This window comes from Ambystoma mexicanum, chromosome 1q (genome assembly GCF_040938575.1).
Source record: "Ambystoma mexicanum isolate Mex_15411 chromosome 1q, UKY_AmexF1_1, whole genome shotgun sequence".
NCBI lineage: Eukaryota > Metazoa > Chordata > Amphibia > Caudata > Ambystomatidae > Ambystoma > Ambystoma mexicanum.
Genome location: NC_090922.1, coordinates 867,123,891 through 867,139,871, shown reverse-complemented (window position 1 = coordinate 867,139,871; position 15,981 = coordinate 867,123,891). Strand labels below are relative to the sequence as shown.

The following is a 15,981-nucleotide window of genomic DNA, read 5'->3' as shown; positions in this document are numbered from 1 at the left end:
TCTTTCTACCTCTGAACCTTTTGTAGCTTGTACAGAGGTTTCAGAACTACAAGTGCCATATTGATGAACATCTGGGATGATGGTCATTTGTAGCATACAATTGTGGAATTAGTCTCAAACACGTACTGCTTATGAAAGGAATGTGTATTTTATGTAAAGGGAGCTGCTGGCAATGAAAGAGGTTTGAACTCAGTCGAGACATGTATTGGAGGTCACTCTCCCTTTGAGATCAATACTCTTCATAGAAATGTCAAGGTACTTTGCAGTGCTATATCAAAATATAGTCAGACTCAATGAGCATATTTCTTTGCACAGTATTTTACTTGAGCAATAGCTGTACTGGGTATTATGGGCCGTGGCTCAAATTATTAGGCCCAAGTACAGACCTTTGAACTGGGCACTACTACTATTCACACTCCAGGGATGCAAACTGGGCACTAAGGCAACATGCCTCAAACAGCTTCAAACCATCCCAGCTCACCTCATCGAACAGGAGTAGACATCTCTTCCCCGGACTGCTAAATTTTGATCTTCATAATTTATCTCCCATAATCCTCGTCCTTTTACTCTCCCATCCTGCATGCACTACGAGGGGAAGATAATGCCATCCGGGTGTACATAACGGTCTAAGACTGCAACACAATCATACCAAATTCATACCCAAAATAAACTCTGACCGCTCCCACCCTTCACAACCCTGGCATATCACCCGAACGGACGATCAGGAGACTAACATGAGAACAATTTAAAATCTCAGCAGCCCACCATTTAAAAGGTGCAAGCTTTCTCGCACGAACCGGCACATCCCCTGAACCCTGTCGCACACTCCCCACAATCACCCGCTGCACAGGAAAGGAACAAAGGCACCAACCACTTGTCTTGCCACCAATCACTGCTCACAATAATTCAATCTGTGACTGAACTAGCTTCCAACGGCTAGCGATACCTCACCTATTGTTCCGTTACTCTGAACTCTTTCCTGGTATGGCTTGGCAAGGGCTCTGGCAGGAAGAGCAACAACCACTGCAGCCACCAAAACAGTGTAAATACAAAGTATCACCACCAAGAAGAGCTTTCCACAACCTCCTCTAAAGGGCAGAGGGGCCCTTGCTGCAGGGAAGTGTTTTTCGAAACTCCCAATTGCACTTAAAAAGGAAATGGATAATCAGGGAGGAGCATGACACATAATCCAGCGGATTGTGCATTAAGATTGCAAGGGATTTCAAGGCTCTCCAGCCTTGAAGTGCATGGCTGCATAATCTAGTAAGGACACCCTGGGGACTATAGATGTGAACTATTTGAATTACCAAAAATAGTCCCAAAATGCACCTCACAAAGGCTGTGGCCTATGAGCCATGCTTTCTGTGACAGACCGAATGAGTCGCCCAAGATTTGATTCAAGAAGTATCTCAAAGGACACAGAGGTGTCACAAGCACAGGAATCGATTTTGCAGAACTTAGATACCTTAATGACTTGTAATGTAAAAAGGGGTAATGCGTGTCATGTCATTAACGATGAGGCCTTCCTTCTGCCTCAGCATCTTTTACACATTTGACTCAGCTGCTGCATGCAAAGTCTTGTGACAATTTGGTTTATGGCTATATCACAATTAATCTCCATCAGTGGTAGGTTTGTGCTCATGGAGCACCTCATGGGAGACTGAGATATTGGGTTGAGACAACAACTAAGCACTTCTGATGTGAAGTAATATTGCCATATTAGACAAACATAAGAACCACAAATGCTCTTCAAAGCAAGCTTGTGTAAGGCTTTGTAGGTAGCTCAAGTGGGAACTGACAGCATATATGGAACTAGAATAAGCAACGAAAACCGTCTCAGTTAGGTTTATCTCCTCTCTAAATAATTTGGGGCCATGTGCCAAATTCTGGAAATCTCAATGGAGGACAAAGGGCAACAAAATATTTCCATCACACATTAGCACTCTTGGAGGAGCCTGTAGCCAATGAAAATGCTGCTAACGCGGGCTGTATTCACAAAGGAAAAGACTGTGTTCCGAGCACTTTCATTAGTTTCGGGCGCTTCCCTTCCTGGCTCCACACTCTCCCTTCCTATTAGCACCCGTGTAGATTGCTACACGGGTGCTAATGGTTTTATTTTTTATTTTGTAAAATGAAGTAAGACGTACCTTTATCTCGATGCCCGTCTCTGCCCAGTGCCTTTAGTAGGGCAGTCCCCTCCTGTCATCAACATTGAAAACAGGCCTTCTGGCTGAAGGCAATGTGCAGCGTCGGGTGGCAAGATAAAGGTATGTTTTCCTTTCTTTTTAGAAAAGAAAATGTAAAACAAACATTAACACCCATGTAGGAATCTACATGGGTACTAATGGCGATATGTCCCTCAGTGGCTGGGCCCACCCAGTAGGTAACGGCCCGCCGGCCTCGTTAACGGACCCTTGCTGTGCTCAGGCCCTTAACTTCGATTAAGCCTGCACTGAAAAGAGAAATTTAGAGGGAGAAAAGGTGCACTGTGTGTGTGTAGGTTCCATGTGTTAATATCCCCGTAGAAATATTGCGATACAAATATATCGCCATATTTTTGCGGTGATATTGACCCATGGACCCTGCGGGGGACCCCCCCGCATTATTTTAAAATGTACGGGGGACACCCCCGCAACCCCTGCTCCCACAAAATATCCTCCCAAAAAATATTGCCTATGGCGAGACAAACGGCTGTATGTATGCCAATATTTTTGGTGGGGATATTTTGTAGGGATACCGTGTGTGTAGGCCTCAAACACAGGCTATGAACTGGCAGAAGATATCCGACTTGCATTTCCAGCATACCTTAAATCCTCTAATTGACAGCACATGTTGGAACCCAGCAGACACTGCACAACAAGCAGTGGTAAGTGACAAGACCCAGCTGCAAAATTATTATGTTTAGTCTTAAAAAAGGAGAGCATAATATAGGTGTACTAATGGCCACCCATTACAAAATCTTTAGTGTGATGCTTATATGGACAAAATGTATATACAGATTCTCTCATACTGCCACAAAAGCAAAGAACATACCTTCTCAGTCCTTTAACGATAAGATTCCTCTTGGCTCAGCCTTGGTTTGTGTTAACTATGTACCTGACTTGTAAATACACGTCAAAATTGCTGGTACCAATCTCTCCCCATACGACACACCCAATCAACAATGCCTCTCCATGACTACCCTTGGTGTGGAAATTAAGAGAGTGCAATTCCCCCATATAACTTTCATGATCACCAAACAAGGTTTATTTACTCTCGAGGGACATGCTGAAGTGGTTCAGATTACACATACACTATTCACACTATTCACTCTAGACAGAGAGGGTGAGTATCAGTTTGTGCACCTAGGACCTATAAGGTCCAGGGTCACATCAACATTTTTTAATTATTATCCAATTGCATGCCTCTGAGGGCACAAATGATAGGTTACAGGCTAGAACATGTATGCACTAATTGAAAGAAAATGTATTCTATTTTCTGAACAGGTAAAGCAAAGTCTAGATTATTTCATTTAACTACTAGCGTGCTTCCAGAACTATGGTTCAGTTTCTCTTAGATAGTGCAGCACATCCTTTTATTTCAAGGATGAGCTCAGAGACGTGGGTCTTTAGCCAATGTCTTTGTGGGCAGTCCCTCCAAGTTGCCAACATTATAGAACCAGAAGTGGAACTCATGTAATGTAGTTTTCTAAAAAAGGTATCTGAGGAATTGTCAAATCATTTGGCTTTCCTTCAAATACATGTATTCCAGACAAATCATGATCTTTAATGCTACAGATTGGACTACATACAATGGCCCAAAATAAGATTTTGCCAGTACTGTTCTGTGTTCAAAAAGAACATATTGTTGGCTGAATGGCAAATTGAATTCCACACTAAATTGTTAAAACACGACCTGTTGTATTTCCACTTAAATCAAAACCTCAAGGGAAATCTTGATGTCTGGAGTTCAAATAAATACCTTTGCTTTTTCATCACTAGGATAGAGGAAATAAATGAAAATCCTCATAACTAAGTGGATCAAATCTTTTCTAGGTTGGTGAGAGAAAAGTGGAACAGAGACTATAAGAGGATTTGACAGTCATTTCTTCTTGTACACTCAAGCGTTCGTCAATGTTGTACTAGAGAAATGTTTCAGACTTTTCTCTATTAGATGCCTTGAATTCCAACATTCACATTGAAAGGAAAATGTGTGAGCTAACAGAAGATTTTGTCAATTTACACAGACAATATTAATAAGGTGACATTATACTTTGTAAAAGAATGATTTTATGGATACTTTAATCTTTGCAAAGTTGCATTTTCTTCCTTTAAATCATATTTCCCCCTCTGAAATGTGTCTGAAGTTCACACAGTGGTAAACATTTCAGGACAATTGGCAATGAAGCAAGAAGTAGCATGTAACCTATCATTTGGGCCATCATCAATACCTACAATATGGTTTATATAAGCAGACATTTAGTTCTAGAATGGCACTATATTATTTCAAAATGTATTAATAAGGCTGGTTAAGGAATCAAATACCTCAATTACTTTGTGGTAGATAGCTCAGAGTTTGAGGGTCTATGTTTTTAAAAAACACCCTGTAGTCTCAAGAATTGTGTTTTCATGGAAAAGTTGCACATACTGTCCAGTTAAGGCACAACATGTCATTCTTATTACTGTTACATGCCTCTGCAATTTAATCGTCCGCCATTTTCTGTTTACTATAGTATGTGATATGATGTGCAACCAATGCCAAAATCTTCTGAGGTTTATAAAAAATAAATAAAAAGCACACACAAAGGTTGCTTGAAAACTATTAATTGTACGTAAAAACAGGGTAACATGCTTTGATGAAAGAGCTACATGTATGATAGATTATTATGCAAAATACAGTTTCAGGAACCAAGCATTTATCAAAAACACAAAACCATAACTCTAGTTTTTTTGTACCTGTATGAACTTCCATGACGAAAACTCTGCCCACAAATGCTACATAGATGTGGCTTCTCTCCGCTGTGAATTCTCATGTGCTCTTTCAACGTTGTTCTGCATTTGAGAAAATATAAACCACAAATAAGAAAATAAAGTATGCATTATGTTGTTGAGTGACTGCCTCCCATAATTGCTACATTCCTGATATGCCTAAGGACACAAACTGTATCCTTCCTTCTCTGCAACAATACCTCTCCTTATGCAGTCAGAGATCATAAAAGGATGATTTCCATTCTACCACTTTACTTCGCAAGGTGGAGATGCCATATCCCTACTTGCGGTAGACCTGAGAGAGGAGATGCGACTTCTGCTACCAAACAGCTATATGGACATGAAAAAGATGCTTTTCACACATACGCAAGTAGAAAAGACTAAAATGTATCCCTTATTTGATCTCACATATGATGCAATTACAATACCGGGCAGGTCAGTGTTCCACTGTTACTCAATGTTCCAAGCTTACTTCCGAGCATGGCAGAAAACACTACACATATTTTGTCAAAGAATTTAAATGTTAATATTTTGGGAGAGGTTGTCAGGTAGGCAAATTAGCTCTAAAACAGGGGGGGGGGGGGGATGGTCTGCAGAAAAGCTTCCAGGGCTTTTTTCCTGCTGTTTTAGGAGCCTCTGTAGAGGGGATTAATACCTCATGAAAGGGCTATATTATCAATGTGTGTTCAGGTTTTCTTTTTCTGGGGCAGTGATTCTAAGCAGAGAGGCATTCATGGTGGTATGAGTGGAGGGGGGGGTCTATTTCTAAATAAATATACAGATGAAGGTAAAATGGGCTCTGTTTCATAAAGTGGCAATAAGGTGCTCTAGGCATGCAAATAATTCTAACCTTAAAGGCTTACTTTCAGGGAGCACTGTGCATGTTCTCAAATTGTTCCATGTTGGTTGGATTGACTCAGTCCTGGTGTTTGCTTTGCATTCAAGGACATGTAGTGCTTTATTTATAGATGTCCCAAGATGAAAATACAGACACATGAATGGGTGGGCTACCCACAGTTGATATGTCGCACCTTGAGTGTTTTGCATGCATCATTCCTGTGTGCTTGTGCTGGGAATAAAACCGAGGAGCCTTTTTTCACATAAATATGCTGCATATTCACTTTGGCTTTACATACAAGACTGAGTTCGTAAATGTTTCATTAAATTCTCCTTACAGTTTAGATAACATTTTTGGATGAAATACCACCAGCAGTAATTACCACCACAGCTGCAGCTACTTAACAAATCGGCTCCATTACAGAAATGACACTGGGACCAGTTGTAACAGTATTTCTAGAATGGTGGTGGTATTACAGAAAAATAATTTGTTCTCATTTGAATTTTTCTATACTTTTCCACCCTCATAGTGATGATGGAAGTGGGTAGTGTATAGTAGTGGATCCTTTTTTTTCAATGCACAAAAGATTCAAGTCTGACACTTTCATGCATTGCATGTGAAAAATGGTGAGAGGGTGGGCACTTATTCACTCTTTTCCAATGTCCCCAAGACAAGGTGTCTTTACTGTACTGAAGCAAGGTGCTTGTGCACTATAGTAAGAAAACATTACAACAATGTGTGGAACATTTGACAATGCAGGCAAATATTATGGGCACAGCTGAAGAATCGTGAAAGTTTTACAGTGGGAATGATGACTTATATTGTGGCCACCAGAGTCATGAAGGTGTTTCACAATGGGAATGATGGCATATACTGTGACCACAGGCATTAAGAAAGTGTGTAAAGGTGGGAATGCGGTTTATGTTATTGTGCAACCAACTTAACAAAGCTTAACATTGGGAATGCTGGTATATGATCTGGAGAAAGGTATCAGGAAAATGTAAAATGTTCCTGTGTATTGTTGCCGATCTGGAGTCTATTGTATCACTCATGTGTTGCCCTACTGAATTGACTATAAATAGTGAGGATTTCTAACAGATTTTTCTCAACAGGTTTGTTGCAAAATGTACCATTTAAAACTATTATTTAATTAAAATCTTGGGGTGATGCCCCAGTCCCCTCCCACATTACTTAGGGGTCAACCACTACACTCAGTCCCTGGCACCAATTAGAAAGAAATATCTATGCCTCTCTACTGAAAATGTTCAGAAGACACCACTGACCTTGAAACATTTAAAATGCAAATCCCTCTTCACGAGCCACCAACTGCCCCCTTCCCTGGCATCAAACACTGCCTTCCAGTGCATCACGTAGGGTAGCACAGTGTCAGCTGCGTAGAACCTAAGGCAGGGCTGCTCATAGAATGAACAGCTGAACCGCATCTTGTATTCTCCACATAAATCTAAAGTGCGGATACAGGGATGGCGGGCGGCTGTTGGAATGCCTTCATTCATCATGTCACCTTCTAGGCTTTAGTTAAGTTAACAAAACAGATGTCGCTCTCATAGCTCACACGCGGTGTCACACAGGGTCTAAACTTCCTGGTTGCTACCCGTAAGCTATGGGGGTTTCAAGAGACAGCCTTGCTTTGCACTGCGGCACGCTCATTCAACCATGCTCACACTTTTATTGCTATGCCTATCCTCAAACGTTTTTCCATCCCTACATTCGTTTTCAATAATCCATTCAACTATATCACACGTATGCATTTATCCATCCAATATCCTAACACTATCATCTACTCTTAATCTTAATCGAACTTCTTAATTGAACTTCAAAATATTTCACTCATCTCTCCATCACTATAACGTTACCCATTCATCTAGCCTCAAACATTAATTCACCAATCCTCACATTTGCTTCCCCCTCCTCCAACCTCTCTACACTCTCTCTGCTTTCCCCTCGACATATCCCCATCTACCCAAGTGTGCCTGTGTACACAAACTCATAAAATGTTTTCACCCTACAACAGCCAAATGTATTGCCTTTGCCAATGCTTATCGTTTTTGGAAGCACCCTCCTGAACATTTGAAGACAGTCTTTTTAGTATTGGTTGTAAGTTCGAGAAGCCAACTTGTGTCAAATGTTTCTATAATGTGTAGGCCTATGTAGATTTGGGTAATGATAAAGCATATTATGGTTGGCTGTTCCCTTCCAGTAGCGTATTCATCCAATCAGGGTTTTAACCTGACCTTTTGCCACTGCAAAAGTTATGTAGAGCACACTTGACTCATTGGGCTTTTTCCATTATATTAGAGCACCGACTCATTAAGGGACACACATTGGATTGGGTTTCTTCCATCAATCTGACCCTAATTGACAGAGATTAAGGCCTGCCCACGGTCTGACCACTCATGTATATGTTTTCAGCTACAGACCGACTATTTCAGTAAAAAAGTTATTCAGCCCAAGGTGGCATTAGCTGTTATAAGTCGCAAAAACCTGAATCTTGCTAGTCTCACCAACTGGGCTTCTGCCCTTATTAGAAAAATCAGTACTATAGGTAATCTAGAAGACATTTCATCCACTCTCATGAATTCTCTTGACTCAGCTACAGAGAAGTTCGCACCAATAAAAGTAAAGACTCAATCACCTATGTTAGAAATCCTTGGTTTAACAATGATCTCAAGGAACTTAAATCCCCAAAAAATCAGGTTTTCTATGCCTTGCGCCAACTGAGTACCACTCAGCTTAGCAGCCTACAAAAGGGCGGCAGTAGAGTACAAATCAGCTGTATTTACAGCTAAAAAAAAGAGTCCTTTAATACAAGAATAGTGAACGCCAAATCTGATAGCAAAGAACTTTTTAAAATTTTAAAGGAACAATCACACACACCTGGCCCCACTAAAGATTTCATTCTTAAAAACAAGTCCTGGTGTACAGAAATTCAGCAGGCCCTGTTTAACAAACTGGAAAACATTAGAGAGGTAACTTAGGGAAAAAAAAGAAAACTTATGACCAAACAAGAACTGGAGGACAACTTACATACTCTTGAGACCAATGATAAGGAGCAGCCTACTTTTAACTTTCAGCCAATCTCGGAAGAAGAATTGGCTAAAACCATTACTCAACTCAAAAGTATGAGTTGTAAGGGGGACACCTGCTCCTCCATTATGATAAAGGAATGCTCCCCCATTCTTATTCCTGCATTGGCCAAATTTGTCAACTCTTCCTTTTCTCTTAATAGGGTTCCAGACAACATAAAAAAATGCCTGGATTACCACACTCTTGAAGAAGCCTAATCTCTGTCCACATACTGCTTCGAATTACAGACCCATTACCAACACCACCTTTCTGTTAAAAATTCTGGACAGAGTGGTTTACAATCAAATTTCAATATTCATATTCTTCACAACTATCAATCGAGTTTCAGAATTAATCATGGAGCCAAGACTGCTCTTCTGGCTCTAAAGTCTCATCTCCTTCCGAGTATGGATAAGGGCTACATTTCCATACTCATGATGTTCGACCTTTCGGCGGCCTTTGACCTGGTGGACCATACCATCTTGTCCACCAGGTTAAGGAATAATGCCAAGTTCTCCTCAGAGTCGACCGATTGGATCTCCTCCTTTTTGAAGGGGAGGCAGGTTAGGGTTGCTAGCGATCTCGCAAAAGCTAAACCTACAACCCTCATGTATGGAGTCCCGCAGGGAGCAAGTGTGTCGCCTTGCTTTTATAATATTTTTATGATCCAATTTTTTCAGATGTTGGAACAGGAAGGGATCATATTCGCGAATTACACGGACGACACTCAGTGTGTCATACCCATGTCGGGATCACACCAGGAGGACGAAACATTTCAAATCTATCAAAAGATTCAACATTGGATGGTGGCCAAAGGTTTGGCCATTAATGGCCCTAAAACTGAGCTTCTATTAGTTGGGTCAGAGACCAAACTGGAGATATTGGGACCAATTTACAACAATTTTAACATAGATAATTGTAACATCGAGGTCATGAGTAAGGTGAAGACCATGGGTATCTATTTAGATAAAAACTTGAATATGAAAGCCCAGGGTAACAGTCTGACCTCCTCTGCCTTATATTTTATCAAATTGTTCCGCCTTCTCAGACCGTTCATATCTGAAAAAAACTCAGACACTAGCAAAGGCAATAATAGGTTCCAAACTGGATTATTGTTGTAGCTTCCTGGTGGGCCTTCCTCTATACGACTTTCACAGTCTCCAGGTAATTCAGAACAGAGAGGGTTGTTAAATGCCTTAAGAAAAGAGATCCTGTGTCAGAAGCAAGAAGAAGTCTCCACTCGCTCCCAATTCAGGCCAGGGTTCCCTTCAGGCTGCTTCTTATCACCCATAAGTGTGTGCAGGGCCAAATGCCTGCCTATCTTAAAGAAGCCATCACAATAAAACACAGCGCTCGAGCTCTTAGATCAGATGATTCCAATCTTCTTACCATCCCCTAATGTAAGACCAAGAAGGCAAGGGATGATGCCTTTGTTTTTGCGACCCCCCAGGCATGGAACGCCTTAGTGTCCTCATTAAGAGTTATATCATACACAGAGGTCTTCAAGAAAAAACTAAAGACAGTACTTTATATGTTTATTTTAAACTAAGGCAGGGTGACAACAGTACAGCGTAAACAAGATATGTAAAGCACATCCAGCAATTCCCTCCAATTCCCCAACAGCCGCCCTCCATAGCCCTTAGTCTGGGGACACTTCCCGTTGGTTTGTCTGTTTTGCGTCTGCTTTGGCTATGCTCCCTTTTCAGGGAGCTTCCCGGTCCCTCAGGGCCCACCAGATATTGGTAGGCTTGTAAGTCAATGCGGGAAATTTCTGGTCATACTCCCGTACTGGGACCCAAATGTTCTGAAAGCGATGGAGGACTCTGGCCCTCTCCGCTGTTACCTTCTTCGCGATCAATATATCCTATAAATTCCCCCACCAATGGGATATGAAGGGGCCGTCTGGGGCTTTCCAGGAGCGGGCGAGCACTATTTTCCCCACAAAGAGGCATTGAGTCAGCAGTTTAGCTCTGTTTCCGGAGCGCGGATAGATCCCTGAAACCGGGACCCCTAGGAGGATGGGCTCAGGCTCCAGAGGGAGAACTGTCTGGGTGATCTGTTCAATGGTGACTAAGCATACTTTCCAGAATTGTTGGATCTTTGGGCATGTCCACCACATGTGGAAAAAGGTCAGCCGGATCCTCTCCAGCAAGCATAGTCGACAGAGGGGTTCATATAGTGGAGCCTGAGGGGGAGTAGTACCAGCGCAGCAGGTTCTTGTATGCACATTCTCTGTTGGTGACACAAGCGGATGATGTGGGTGCTCGTGTCCAGATATCCACCAAGGCCTGGTCCTCAACCGGGTGTCCCAGGTCAGCCTCCCACTGGGCCATACATCGGGTATTTGAAGCCAGGAAGTCCCCTAGGAATCGTCTGTATAGGGTGGAAATCCTGCCTCATGCTGGGAGGACCTTGAGAGTTAGGGGGTGCGTGGCCGCCTGGAGAGTTTGGGGATGGGAGCACCCGTGACGTAGCTGAATGTACATGAATCTGTCTCTTTCTTGGAGTCAAAACATCTCCTTACATTGTTCAAATGTGCAAGGTAGGTCTCACACTTACAGCTGCTCCAAGGTTTTGAGGCCTCCCGCTATCCAGTTCTGGAAGTTTCGGGGGGGGGGGGGGGGTTGCCCCGGGCGAAAAAGTCAGGTTGTGAAAGATTGGTGATAAGGGACTCAGTCCCCTGCATTCCCTTATCTTTCAGCGCCCAGTTCCAGGAGTTCAGAGTGTGTTTAGTCGCAGGCAGGAGTCCTTCCCATTGTACTCTGAGGGAGGGCGGGATGTGTGGGAGAAACCGCAGGGGGAGAGTGAGCCACGATTGCTGCAATTCCACCCAACTAGGGCGGTCGGTGGTTATCTGCCACGCGTGGATGTGCGCCAGTTGCGCCGCTATCCTGTAGGATTGCAGGTCGGGGACCCCCAGTCCGCCCAGTCTTGCGTTGCCTAGCATTGTTTTTTGGGGGATCCTGGCTTTCTTACCCCTCCAGATAAACCGGAGCACTTTCCTCTGTAAGTCACGTAGGGTGGGTGCCAGGATTGCAACTGGGAGGGAAGAGCAGGCGTAAAGGAATCTTGGGAGCAAGTTAATTTTACCGGCCGTTATGCGTCCCATCAGTGAGATTCTTGGGTCGCCCAGCATTTCAAATCACCTTCTAATTCTTTGAAGAGCCGGGGAAAGTTGGCCCGATGTGTCTTTCGGGTTCGCAGGTACTTGGACTCCTAAGTATGGAATGGCCCTCCTCTTCCACGCAATTGGACAGATCGGGGGCAGCGCCTCTCGTTCCTCTGGGGAGAGACAGACACCCAGGGCTACCGATTTGTTGAAGTTAATGGAAAAGCCGGTAACCTCCCCATAGCTGGTTATTTCAGTCAGGGCATGCTTTAGTGAGGAGCGGGCCTCCGAGATCGTGAGCAACACGTTATCTGCATATAGTGCGATGTGTGCTGAGATGGACCAACCTAGGGGCCCTTGAGCCTGATCTCCTGAGTGAAGGGTTCCATGATAAGTGCAAATAGCAGTGGTGATAGCGGGCAGCCCTGTCAGGTTCCACAGGACAGGGGAATCGGGCAGAGAGTGAGCCGTTGATCCTAAGGAAGGTTTTTGGTGATTTACAGTTGGCCAGGACCATAGCCTGCAACGCTGGGTCAAACCCAAAGGCCTCCAGAGTAAGGCTCATAAAAGACCAGTTCACCCTATCAAATGCCTTGGTGGCATCTAGGGCCATCAGCACCAGCCCCTGGGAGCTTCGGGAAGCGAGGTCCACCAGGTTCAGGGCTTTGCGGACGTTATCACCTGCTGCTCTGTTCAAAATAAAGCCTGCCAGATCGGGGTGAATTATGTCGGGTAGTATGTGTGATAGGCGATTAGCGAGAATTTTGGAGTATAAGTTAGCGTCGATATTTAGCAGGGCTATTGGCCTGTAAGAGGCTGGGTCTCTCGGGTCCTTCCCTGGTTTGGGTAGGAGGATGGTGGTGGATTCTTGCATTGCGGGGGTCACCGTCTGCGTCTCCCTAAAAGAGATGAAGAGCGCCACCAGGGGTTTAAAATTTTTGTAGAACCTAGAGGAAAATCCGTCAGGGCCCAGGGCCTGGGATTTAAGGGACTTAATAGCTTCCTCAAACTCCTCACCTGTAATTGGAGCCTCCAGGCTCTTTCTAGTCGAATCGTGTATTCGGGGCAGGGCCACTTCCTGCAGGTATTCTTTTTGTTTAATCCGGTCCCGCGGTGATGCTATCATTACCTGGGCCAGGTGGTCCGCCGCTAGCTGCTGTTTTTTCAGTTCCGCATATTGTAGTACTCCATGTGGGTCTCGCAGTCCGATGATGGTGTTGCTACGATTTGTTTTGGCCAGTTTAGCTATGAGCTGCGTGTTCGCCTTATTGTTCTTCACATAGTAGAATTGTTTGGCTTTAGCCATGAGCTGTGCAGTGTGTTCGGCGAAGTGGGCCTCTATCTTCTTTCTGGCCGTGCAGATCGCTCGCTGTGTCTTGGGGGACCAGCCTTTTTTCTTGTGAGTTCCCTCTGCTGCTTTGAGTTCCTACTCAAGGACCAGACAGGCCTGTCGCCCGTTACGATGGAATGCCACTCCCTGTGCGGATGGAATGCCACTCCCTGTGCGATCAGTTCTCCCCTGATCACCGCTTACAGGGCATCCAAAGTGTTTGCACGGGAGGGGTCTTTGACTGGGTTTTCAAAGTTTTTAATCGCTATTGCGATCTTGTCCCTTAGCGGCATATCGTTAAGAATTAGATCATAAAGAGTCCATATGCGCGGAGAGTTGCGCTTGGGTTCATGTGCTCGGATCTCCATGATTACTGGGGCGTGATCAGACAGGATCCGCGGGCCGATAGATGCCTCATTGGCGTAGGCAAGCATCTTAGGGGATGTCAGGAGGAGGTCAATCCTTGAGAAGGTTCGGCGAACATAGGAATAGAAAGAGTAGTTTTTTTCGGAGGGGTGAAGCACCCGCCAGGAGTCCACTACTTCCAGGAATCTAAATAGGCGTAGGAGGCTGAGCGCCTGAGTAAAATCTCCAGGGGTGGGAGGGTGAGATTTAGCTTTCGTAGGGACTGGTTCTCCATTGAAGTCTCCCCCAATTATGACTTGGCCTTCTATGAAGCGGGAGAGGGAGGAGCCCAGTGAGGCGTAAAGGCTGCTTGCCCAGAGATGGGGGCATATACTGAAACAAAAGGTGTACAGGTCTCCCAGCAATAGGCCTTTGACTGCCACAAATCGGCCTTCCGGGCACGTTTTTGATTCCAGGACGTTGGGGTTTAGACCCCTCCTGAAGAGGATTGCAGTACCTCCCTTCTTAGAAACCCCTGAGGCGAAGAGCTGGAGTGGGTAAGATCAGGAGCGAAGACGCCCAAAGTCCACCAGTAGTAGGTGAGTCTCCTGAAGCAGAGCCATCGCTGCATCTTCATCCTGAAGCTTTTGTAGGATCGACTTAAGTTTGGAGGGGGAGTTCAGTCTATTGACATTGAGGGATAGAAATTTTAGGGTTTGATGCTCCTGGGCTAGGTCCCTCCCCACTGCTGCGTCTGGGGGGGTGGGAAGAGGTCGTAAGGGAGTGGGTTAACCACCATCTCGAGGGAAAGCTAAGAGTGCGTCACCCTGCTCTTGGGGATTTAACACAAGCCCACAATGGACGGACGTAACTTTAACTGACGGGGGGGGGGGGTCGACATTGTAAGTTCGGCCATTCCCCTGGTCAACCGGGCCAATCGAGTAGGTAAAAGTAATATGGGATTCCAAGGACGCATAGGCGGAATGTACCTTGGAAATGGGCATGGGCCGTGGGTAGGGCCCGCTGTATTGGTTATAGTTGTTCTTAAGCTGGGTCAAGGTCGGTGATGTTTCTTTAGGACGGAGCTGGGCAGACGGCAGGAGCATGAGGCAAAGTTCTGCAGGTTGTGGTCCTGCACCCGACTACCTGCTCCTGCTGCCCATGGCACCTTCGACCAGGAGGACCACCTATGCTTCGGTTAGGAAGCAGCTCCGGTGTAAGTGGCGACCTCCAGACTTGGCGATGCGGCCTCTTCTGGCGAGGATGGGTGCATGATTTTGTTGGTGTCCTCAAGGTCGCTGATTCTACGTAAGGTGCCGTTGTATGAGAACTGTAGGGCAGTTGGGAATAGCCATCTGTAGCGAATCTGATGCTCCTGAAGAAAGAGAGTAAGAGGCCGGAGAAATGTCCTCTTCTGGAGAGTAAGTAGCGAGAGTTCTTGATAGATCTGGAGAGGTGAACCCTGGAAGGAGAGCACGTCTTGTGAGCGGCTGATTGATGAGATGGCCTCCTTTGTGGTGAAGAAGTGCACTCTAGTTATGACATCTGGGGGGAGGTCCGAGTCCACTCCCCGACATGGGCGCAACCTATGGGTGTGATCCGGAAGGAGTTGGGGTTTGTCCAGTTGTGGGAGCAGGGATTGGAAAAAGTCCCCCACATATCCCGCTAGGTTTGTGTCCGGAACGGAGGACGGAATCCCTCGAATCCAAACATTATTGCGCTGAGCCCTATTTTCAAGATCTTCTTGTTTAAATTCGAGAATTTCACATTTGTCTTGCAAGGTTCTGATTGAGCGTTGGGTTTCCCCCAATGTGGTTGCATGGACCGGAGAGTGGTCGTCGATCTGCCCCAGTCTTTGTTCCACCTCGGTCACCCTTTGATCGGTGTGCTCTAGCTTAGTGGTAAGTTCCGTCATGCAGGATCTAAATTCAGACTCAATATCAGCCATAAAAGCCAGTATGTCCCCTTTGGTGGCAAGGGCTTCTCCATCTTCTTGGGATTTCTGTGGGGTAAGCTTGAGGGGGGGGGGGTTGAGTTTCTTTCCCTTGTCAGTCGATGTGAACATAGTGGCGATATCTGAGTTCTTACCAGATTTGAATTGTTTAGCCATTGTGTTGGTCCGGGTGTAGGAAGAGTGATGCTGAAGTTTCCTGTGACGTGGGGCCGGGGAGGCTACTGTCTGAGGCCAGAGCGTTGTAATTTGTTGGAGTGGGGATTCCGGTGCCTCGGCTAGAATCTTATTAATGTAGGTGTTTCTGTAGATTGCGGCCTCCCGATGCCGGGCGAGGAAGAGAGGGAGTCTTTAGTT

General features: G+C 45.0%; 1 protein-coding gene across 2 annotated transcripts in view; it reads right to left on the bottom strand.

The window, feature by feature from the left end:
• Positions 1 to 15,981, bottom strand: part of ZBTB41 (zinc finger and BTB domain containing 41) — a 744,921-nt gene that overhangs the window by 336,271 nt on the left and 392,669 nt on the right. For both annotated transcript variants that reach the window (XM_069641521.1, XM_069641522.1), the window contains one exon: positions 4,935 to 5,030. In XM_069641521.1, the coding sequence (XP_069497622.1) occupies positions 4,935 to 5,030 (96 nt within the window). The remainder of the gene's footprint in view (positions 1 to 4,934; positions 5,031 to 15,981) is intronic.